The sequence below is a fragment of the Haplochromis burtoni genome, unplaced genomic scaffold, assembly GCF_018398535.1.
Source record: "Haplochromis burtoni strain Fernald_Lab_line unplaced genomic scaffold, NCSU_Asbu1 Contig_878, whole genome shotgun sequence".
In the NCBI taxonomy this organism is placed as follows: domain Eukaryota; kingdom Metazoa; phylum Chordata; class Actinopteri; order Cichliformes; family Cichlidae; genus Haplochromis; species Haplochromis burtoni.
Genome location: NW_024583239.1, coordinates 80,747 through 91,150, shown reverse-complemented (window position 1 = coordinate 91,150; position 10,404 = coordinate 80,747). Strand labels below are relative to the sequence as shown.

Sequence of the window (10,404 nt, the reverse complement as noted above, 5' to 3'; positions counted from 1 at the left end):
TGATTATGATTTCTATTATTAGAGTTCCATGTTTCTGTTTATCTGGGTTTAAGATGCAGGTTTAGTTTCATATGTATTTCCTGTCTGTCTCTCGGTGTCGAGCCTGCGTGTGATGTTTTATTGTGAAGGTCTGTGTCATATGTGAGTGTGCTCAGTTTACGTTTCCCCTGTTCCGTCAGCTCAGATTCCTCCCAGCTGTGTTGCCCTCCTGTGTCTCATCCCCTGATTACTGGTGTGTGTATTTAAGCCCTGTGTGTTCTCCTGCCTGTTGTCGGCTCGTCTGCATTCGTCTGTGTATTTCTGCATTCATCTGCATTCTATGGTGTTTCGTCCCTGTCTCTGCGTCTCTCTGCTCCGCACCCCTTTTGTATGGTCTCAGGTTTGTCTTTAGTTTCTCCCAGTTTAGGTTTGTAATTACTCATCCCTCGTTGCCTGTTTTTGCCACCACCACCTTTGTAAATAAACTTCACTCATATCGTCAGTTTGCTGCATTTTGGGTCCTCCTTTTCCTCCACTCCACACGGCTCACTCCGCCAGCCGTGACAGTAAGTGAAAATAAAATAAACAATAAAAGGTGAATCAAATGGACCATTACGGCAAGGCTGGGATGGTCAATTTGGTAAAGTAAAATCCGTTGGGTATCTTTCTTTGCCTTTAGACAACAATTCTGATGGCAAAAGAGCCAAACGGGACAGGCCAAAAAAAAAAAAAAAAAAAAAAACCTTTTGCCAGATCTGTGATCTTAGGGATGTATATCTTGTATTTTACAAGATATTTTATAATATTCATTTCCATATAATATCCATATAATGTTCTGTGACTGATCTGATCTCCCCATATTTTCTCCGTAAAGATTATTGATGACAGATTCATAAATTTGTATACTGCTAGGGATACAGGCCCTTTTTGTCCTGTGATAAAATCCCACATTTTTTAAATTCCTCGTCATGTGATGTGTGCAGGAAGCCAGGAAAAGGATCCAATATTCAGACTCCAGGACACAAAACGTAAACTTAAAAAACAGCTTTATTGCTGAACAAGGAAAAAGCTAACTAAACTAAAGACACAAATAAATTAGGCAGATTTATGGACTGAACACACAGTGTAGGATGATGGTACAACACAACAGTGACAAAAAAAAAAAAAAAAAAAAAAAAAAAAAAAAAAAAAAGAACAGCTCTCGGGGCACAGCTAGCTCAGTAGATGCCACATGATCGAAAGGTTGGGCGTTCAAATCCAACGAACAGAGGCTATCCTGGATTGGTAGCTGCCCACTGCATCACTCAGTGAATGGGTCAAATGCAGAGGACTAAGCATTTTCCTACAGGATTAATAATGTATACATAAACAATGCACTGCATCTGTAATCATGACTTGCCGGCAAAAAAAGGTTGGCTGTTTGTCTGTGTTGTTGTTGTTCATGGGAGTCGGGCTGTGAGCTGGAAAGCTACAGCCAACTCAGTGTATTTGTGGCAGCAACCGGAGTACTGTATTTTTCAGACTATAAGGTGTACTTAAAACCCTTTAATTTTCTCAAAACTCGACAGTATGCCTTATAATCCGGTGCGCTTTATGTATGAATTCTGGTTGTGCTTAAGCCGCACCGCTTGATGGATTGTTGGAACATTACGGCTAACAATCGGGAGCCTAGCGGCGTGCTATGTACTGTGCTTCAACAATTATTACTGTATTGTGTGTGTATAAGGACCCCAAATGGCACCTGTTAAGAGACATGCTTACGAAGTGGATTTCAAACTCAAGGCTATCAGTCACGCAGTAGAACATGGGAAGAGAGCAACTGTGAGAGATCAACATTTATGAATCAATGGTGTGTTGAAATGTTTCGTCGTTCAGACAAAATTTACCAGTCAGACTATAATTTACCAGTCAAGATGTGTTTATTTTCCTCTCACACACTAAATAAACAACCTAACCCTAGTTGAAGAAACTTAGGGTTAGGCTGAGCGGAGAAAAACTCCTCAGTAGTCCTGCTTCTCATGTAATGGTCTCCCCACTGTTGAGAGCGTGGTGAATACGGTACTGCGTATATCTATTAGGGTACCTAACTGAAGGTAAGTGTAATGTTTCACTGAAAAATAAAATTTTGTGCATTTGGCTTTGTAAAGATGGTAAATAACCTGAATATTAGCATAAAAAACAACTGTTGTTCACTGACATCTGAGCGGAGTCCAGCAACAATAAACTCATTATAAATAACTTGGTTTTTGTTTTTTTTGTTTTTTTCAAACAGGATCTTTCTACTTCCTCTAATGGAGCACTTAGCAGTGTTTGTTCTCCTCACTGGTATCTCGTGCTGCCATGGTTAATGAATATGTGAAAATCTAAGAGCTTTCCAACCCACATCCTGTCCAACATTAATAAGGAAATGTACAATTGTCTAGATATTTTTCAAAGATCTCTAAATAACAGTAACTTTAGGACAAGTTGTGCAATCTGACACATTTTTTTGCATTATTATTTAAACAAATACACCTGAACATGAATTGCTTTTTATTTATTGTCTTTATTGTCTGGATATATCACAAATGCTCCAAAAGAGTGTTTGGATTACTGTAGAGTCCTCTAGTTTCATAGACAAGACCAGAACAATAAAGATTTATTTTTTTCTGTAGTAGAATAAGAAAAAAAACCCAAGTAAATCTGTGACAACATCTGCTCAAAAAGACAATTTAGTCACTGTATCTTGAAGTTTATTGGGGTTTTTTTATTTTGTTTTATTAAAAGCTAATGTTAATGCACTTCAGCTGTTTGGATTTAAATGAAACTGATGTCAGTCTGATTCATTCACTTTTAATGATTAACCCTACTGTCAAAAACAAAAGCATCTGAAACCTGTCAGAGTAGAGTGCGGACACTTTGGCAGAAAACAATTTTAAAAAATTTATCCAAAGTAGCAAGAAAATAAACTATTCAACCTGACTGATGCTAGGGTGATAGAGGCTTGGGCTGTATATCAAAAGTTTGGTTAATAACATGAAGTCATTATTAGTTGCTGTTATATCAGCTGTTATGCTGATGCATAGTGTGCTGATCCCACTGTGTTAGGATCGATATGCGGGTAGAAACACAATTGGTCTTTACATTTGCTCTGAAGAGGGCAGGACAGTGACATCAATAGAGTAGGAAGAATCTCTGAACAGCGCAGAGAGGGTGAAGATGCTCTCTGATCACTCAAGGCTACAATGATTGCAGGTTTCTTCTTGCTGCTGCTACTTGTGGGTAAGCTGAGATCATTCGAATTTAATGCGGATGACAATTTGGACCATTTTAAATAAAATGTTGTATTATATTTTATTCAGCAACACTGTTTTTACTTGGAATAGATAAAACGTATTTCAGCAGAGCCAGTAAATACATCCTGTTTACTAAATTAAATTCCACATTTAATCAGTTTACTAAAACCAGCATCTTAGACTGAAAAATGAATAAATATTGGTGAATAAGTTGCCTGCCTTCTGATAACCCCGATAGATATTTTCTGTAAAATTTCTGCTGCAACCTCAATACAGGGATAATGAAAATGGTCTATTGGACAACACAAAGCACATAAATACCAACATTTTCAATAGCTCACCTTATGATATGTGCAGATTAGCAGTAGGAGTGTGAATGTTGTCTTTTTCCCTGTGTGCATAGACTACCGCAGTCTGGCGACTTGTGTATGATGCACACTGACTCTGGCACTATGTCAGTTGGTGTAGCCTCCAGCCCCACCAACATCCTGAACTGGATGTGTAAGAAAATAGATGAATGTTTAATTTGGTATGAAATCTTACATCAGTTGGAGTAAACCAGCTTAAGGAGTAGTTTCACTATAAATTTTAGGGACATTTTTTTTTAAAGAAACTGAAAATGCAACCGAAAAGAAAAGAAAAAGTCCTGCTGGAGCACAGCTTGCGCTGAGATGAAAACAAACAAATATTCTGTTTATTCACATTAGTGGAACAATAGGAACAGAAGCCAGGGCAATAAAATCGGACCTTGGAAATTTGGTTAATAGCTGGGAGCCAGAGGTTATGGCTGGTCCAAGCACAGGAAGGAATAGTTGTTCCTGTAAGCTGCTGTAAGGTCCTATGTTGTGATCTTCACTGTGACAGCAAAGCATTTTATGCCTCAGGAAGCAAACCATCTCAAATGTTTTGAGACAAATATTGTCCTGTTTTTTGTCTAATATGGGATTCTAGCTGATAAACAGTCTTGGCTTTGCTATGTTGTATTTTATCTTCCATGGTGCACCAAATATTTTCATTCGGTGAAAAGTGTGGTCTGCATGGTTGCCAGTTCACCACCTGGATTCGTCTATCATTCTATTATGAATGATGTTATAGATGCAATATGTAAACTTTTGAATATGTGATTGTGCTGCTGAAATATGTAAGGCTTTTCCTTGTAAAGCCATCATCTGGGAGCAAATGTTTATTTAAAAACTGTACATACATTTCTGGATATTTTATACCTTTAGGCATAAATTACTGTACTCTTCCATGCCAGGTGAAAATGGCTCCAGTTCAGAGCTACAAGATGATCAACAGATGATCAATGAAACCACTATCAGAGGTAAAGAGTAAAGACAGTCTATCTATATATCTGTCGGTCTGTCTCTGTGCAAACGTCTGAACCACCCCTTAGTTTGACTGCTTTTTCACTCATTTTCAGTCCAGTCTTTGGACCTAACTATTTTATGAGAAATGTTCTCTTGTTTCTGTGAGCCCACTTACTACTGATCTATGACAAGGCCAATAAAGAGGCAACTTGCGTCTCACAAAAACACAGGATAACACAGTTGAGGACATCAAAAAAAAAAAAATGTTTTCACCAAACAAACGAATTCTTAAAGAGCTATTAGGCAAAGACATATGTCAGCATGGTGTGCAGTGTGTACTTAAAATCTGAAAAATTTGAAAATGAAACTGATCCTTCAGTCCATTCTGCCATTTTGCCAAAGCCCATCAGAATGGTTTTAGTGGAAGATTGGCTTTGTTATGGTTTATGGCTGTATTTCAGTGAATGGTGTTAGGGATCTTGTCAAAACTGATAGAAGTATGAAGAGTACTGTTAGTCCTGATCAATGCAATGCAATCTGAATAGGCAACAGCTTCATTTTTCAACATGGCAATGATGCCGAATATCCTACCAGTGCTGAAAAAGCACAACTGGATATTAAAAAACAAAACAAAAAGGGATATTATCAGTCATGGATTTTTGCCTTTCATGAGCCCAAATCACCAATTTATTGAGATAGTATGGGATCATCTTGAAAGAGAATGGACTGAAAGGCAGCAAACCTTCAGAATGCTTTGAATGTCCCCCTGATAACTATTTCTGAAGACTACTTGAGGAAATTGCATTAACACTTGCCTAAGAGAGTCCAGATTGTGTTGAAGAATAAAGGTGGTCATACCAAATATTGACTTTCAAGCTTCTTAGAATTGGTTTTGTCTCATATACTGTATTCTCACACATGTTTGTAGTTGTTTCAATAGTATCTCCACCCATTACCCACTTTTTTTTTTAGCAAAATATAAAGAAAAGATGGTGACTCAAGACTTTTGCACAGTACTAAGCATGACAATAAGTGATGTAGTATTCACTCAGGATCTAATAATCAGCAATACTAAAATATAAAATAATTTTATGTAATGGAGAAAATAATGAAAATCAATGTCTGTAAATATCAATCTATTTAAAATATTTTTATTAAAGGATTGATTAAATAAAACTTAATCATGACCTTTTAGTGAACAAAAGGCCTCTGGATATATCAGGGTTTATATCAAGGTTCTGAGGTATTACTTCATCTGTTGCAAATGCGCCAAAAGCTAATAAGCAATAATGATGTCTGGTGAGCAACAGACTTCTGAAGTTTGTTTTTTTTGTTGTTGAAAATCAGAAATGGGAGTTTCTTTGTGTTTTTCATCTCATAAAAGAAATCGCTGATATAGAATGTGTTTTGATGTCATTTCAGATAATGAAGTGGAGAAATTCTGTAATTTTCAGGCGATTGTACGCCGCCTGAACCTGCGCAAAGACAGTCTTAAGTACACTATGAGCCGGCCCATTATAAACAACAGCCATCATACAGATGTGTTGCTTGAAATGAAACTCTATGCCATCCTGGATATGGTACATTGTTTAAGCTACGTGCATGTGTGTGTTTTTCTCTGAATGATAATGAATATTTTCATTGCCAAATAGTTTGTGTGTGTTTCTTAATAATGGCAAAAAAACCCATCTGCCAAAGAGGAGATAATCATTTAAACCATTATGTAGTCCTGCTGGAGCCTATCCCAGATACCATAGGCATTAGCAGGGTACAGCCTGGACAGGTTGCCAATCTGACAACCATTCCCACTCAAATCTATGGGCAATTTAGAATCGCCAATTAACTGAATTAACTACAAAAAAAAGCTGGAGTCGGGTTGAAAAGCAGCTTGCAGATAAGCAGCAACAGTGTACAGGTTAAAGAAAATTTTATAGCTTACCCAATATGAGATTCAATTTAATTCACTTTTATTTACACAGCACCAAATCACAGCAACAGTTGCCTCAAGGCGGTTTGTATTTTAAGGTAGACCCTACATTAATAATTCACAGAGATGTATTTGCTGATGCTTTAGCTGAAGTGTGAAGCTACCTAAATGAACATTGTTATTTTTTTCAGAGAGAAATTGACCAGACCTTAATTTCTTACATTTGGGTTTATTTGGTGAGTTTTCTCTTAGAAATACAATTTTTTTCATTGTTTTGTTGAAATTTAAATTGCTTGAATTTACATCTTTCGATTTTTTTTCTTGATTTGATCACTTTCCTCCCATTGCCCTGTGTAGGAATGGACAAATGAGTACATTAAGTGGGACCCAAATCAATTCTGTGGAATTAAGGATATGACAATTCCTACTGCATATTTGTGGATGCCCGATATAACTATTGTAGAGATGTAAGTTTGATATATATATGCATAAACTCACACTCAAAGACCCACTCAGTCTCTCCACTTGATTATGTTGAGGTGGGTTGTAATTAAGATGTGGCTGTTCAGTGCATCATGTGATTTGATTCTTGCAGGAAGCCAAAAGTCAAAAGTAGCATTTTTAGTGCTTACAGTTTGTCAATGCTCATAACACGGGAGGAGTGACCAAAAGAGAAGAAAAGAACTAAATGTCATGTATTTGTTTTGTCTTTTTCTGATGCTGCCATTGGTAACATAATCAATTCTTATTTCTTCTCACACAGGACAGAGAAGGATAAAGCGTCTCCGAGTCCTTATCTCTGTGTCAACCACAATGGTGTGATCGAATACAGGAATGACCAGGTGGTGGTGAGCACCTGCAAGCTGCACGTGTACAAATTCCCCTTTGACTTTCAGAAGTGCAACATATCCTTCAAGTCTATTATGTACTCTGGTGAGGACATAACAGGTTCTGTTAATGTATGCTGTTCATAAACACACACTACCACATGCCAGAACATATATTCTTTCCTTCTTGATCTTCTCACAGTAATTTTTTTATGTTCGACTTCAGATGCAGAAATAAAGTTACAGCCCGACAACAGCAATAAAACAGTCACAGAGTGGTCTCGTGACTTTATGCAGACACAGTATGAGTGGCTCTTTGTCAACATGTCAGTCACCAACAGAACTGTCAATGAGTTTGACTTCAATCAGCTTATGGTTGTCTACACTGTAAGTATTTTTGGTAACAGAAACACAGAACACATGAAAGCTGTTCTGTTACCCATTACCCTGGTTTTTGTTTAGAATAGGATGACTCTGGATATCAAGAAGAGAAAGCAAATGAAGACAGAGGCAAGGATTAAATGGTAGAAGTTGAAGAAAGAAGAATGTTGCATAGAGTTCAGGGAGGAGTGGAGACAGTGGGAGAGAAGAGAGTTGTAAAATGAGTGAGAAAGTGCAGCTGAAGCGGTGAAAAAAATATGAAGCTCTTTCTGCATCTTTACATGTATGAAGTAGGATGATTAACCACCTTATTTCACAGATTACCATGAAGAGGAGGTCTGTCCTCTACATTGCTAATTTCTTGCTGCCAGTCTTCTTCTTCTTGGTTCTGGATATGGCCTCCTTCCTTGTATCAGACAGTGGAGGTGAGAAACTTGGCTTCAAAATCACTGTGCTGCTTGCTGTCACGGTGATGCAGCTTCTTCTCAATGAGATCTTGCCCAGCTCTTCAAACAGAATTCCACTTATAGGTAAAGAAGTGTGGTGTATTTGACTGCATTTAATGAATAAATCATGCTACTGAGTGATCAAGTAATTTATCCACATTAATGCTGGCTGCTTTCCTCAGCTGTCTACTGCATTGGGGGGTTTTCTCTGATGCTGCTCAGCCTCTTGGAGACAATTTTGGTGATGCATCTGCTTGACAAAGACTCTGCAGCCCAAGATAATGAGACAGATGGAATCCAAGGTGTGCTTGATAATAGCAATCACTCTACAAATATTTGGATTTAAACTCTATCGACCACTTTTGCAGATTTGTGTTTAGTGGCAGGTTGTATCCACCAGTTAATTTTAATTGTGTTTGATTTATCTTTGTTTCTCTTACTCCAGACATAAAGAGAAATAGTCATTGTGCCTCAGTCTCTGGGGTATCTGCTGAGGAAACACCATCTGTGTCTTTGTCTGTATCATCTCTGACCCAAAAGGTTGGAATTCATTTTATTTAATTTCAAAAAAGTATAATATCAAAACTATTGAAAGGGATTATGCTAGCATTATTCTTAACCCTAGCATATATATATCAGAAGCAAACACTTTTATTTAATCAACGTGGAAACAAACCAGTGTGTTGAATCAAGAGTTGACCTAAAATCTTGTCAATTACCTTTCTACAAAACCTCCTTTTTTAGGGTAGCAGCAGTAAACTGACAGAGGTGGCCTTTGCTCTGGAAAAAGTGTCAGATGAGCTGCGGGAGACTGGGAAAACAGTGACTCTACTCAGCAGCAACAGGAAGTCTGGCTACTGGACAAGAATGGTTAAAAAAATCAACAAGTATTTTGTGATTTTTTATTTGACAGCAGTCACTGTGTTCTTGGCAATCATGTTTTCAATGTGGATCGATGTTGAAGACTAGCAGGACTAAAGTTTGAAAAACAATATTCAATCATTAACATGAATATGATGTATTAGTCTCTCTTTTATACCTGTAGTTTCCATTGGTTACTTGTGGACTTCCTGCTTTGCTAAAAGGTTAAATTTTAGTTATAAAGACCATCACTAAAGTCTCCATTTGGGTCCCTTTGCATGAATTCCAATATATTTGCATTTTATTGGGTGATGAACATAAGTCCACGTTGAACTGACATTAATTCATTGCTTTTATTAGTAAAAAAAAGAAAAAAGAAAAAATGAAAGCCTACGGACAAGCCTACATAATATCATATTTGCATTTTTAAACATGCTTTTTTCACTTTAATGTGCTGTCCCAAAGTACTTCTGTTTTTTTTCTCCCAGATAACTGCAATTCACAGGGTATTTTGTCTTTTTTGAACCATTCTCTCTAAACCAAACAGATGGCTGTGTGGGAAAATCCCAGTGGATTGGCAAATTCTAAAATATGTATCCATGTGAAAATATATTGTAGAAGAAAATTTAATTTAAGGGATTATTAATTTTTTCAGTCACAATTGTTAAAATTATACAACCATATGTAATTGACATAATTATACATTTCAGTCCTAACAGAGTTGTAGTTTGTCTATAGTAATTATAGGCATTTTCACACTGGCTTTTGTTGTTGTTGTTTGTAAAAAAAAATTGATCACGTAAACAATATACAAAGTTCATTTGGCAAAGAAAAGAAGAAAAAATGCTACACAAAATAAAGCTAATACATTTCAATATTGCTTTAACTGTTCTGATTCAGTTACATATTGAAAAGGAGTGAGAAGAAGTACACAGTTATTTAATCCCACAGCTTTGCCATTTAGTTAGCCTTCTTACTGGTTGTCTTCAAATCACAAATACTACTACTAATAATAGTAATAATATGCTTTTATTCCATTTGTTTCTTTCCCGCTTATCCTATTAAAGGTTGCTGGAGCCAAACCTATATCCCTGCTTAGTGATCGAAAAGAAAGTATTTTTACTATCAAATTCTGGTCCATAAGTCTTCATTAATAGGGGTTTTTGACCAACAAAGATCATGCAAAAACTGACAACGAATAAAGGTCTGTTGTTTGATTTAATTGACTGGCTTCGAGTTATCTGGCTAACCTCCACACCGTATGCCCGCTGGACCTGCAAGCCGCTCCTTCCTCGCCAGACTGCTGTTATACTGCGCCTTCTTCACTGTTTTGTTCATGTGACACTGACCATGTGAGATCCTCCGCCAGATGTACACCTAGGAAATGGAAGTTGCTCA

The 10,404-nt window shown here is 37.1% G+C and overlaps 1 protein-coding gene across 1 annotated transcript; it reads left to right on the top strand.

The window, feature by feature from the left end:
* Nucleotides 1-3,124: 3,124 nt before the first annotated feature.
* Nucleotides 3,125-10,204, top strand: LOC102311372 (5-hydroxytryptamine receptor 3E). Its single transcript, XM_005950929.3, has 11 exons — nucleotides 3,125-3,240; nucleotides 4,513-4,578; nucleotides 5,987-6,144; nucleotides 6,683-6,727; nucleotides 6,849-6,958; nucleotides 7,255-7,424; nucleotides 7,545-7,705; nucleotides 8,019-8,229; nucleotides 8,328-8,447; nucleotides 8,591-8,685; nucleotides 8,890-10,204. Exons 1-11 carry the CDS (start codon nucleotides 3,204-3,206, stop codon nucleotides 9,112-9,114), a joined length of 1,398 nt encoding a protein of 465 aa, XP_005950991.1. The 5' UTR covers nucleotides 3,125-3,203; the 3' UTR covers nucleotides 9,115-10,204.
* The last annotated feature ends 200 nt before the right edge of the window (nucleotides 10,205-10,404 follow it).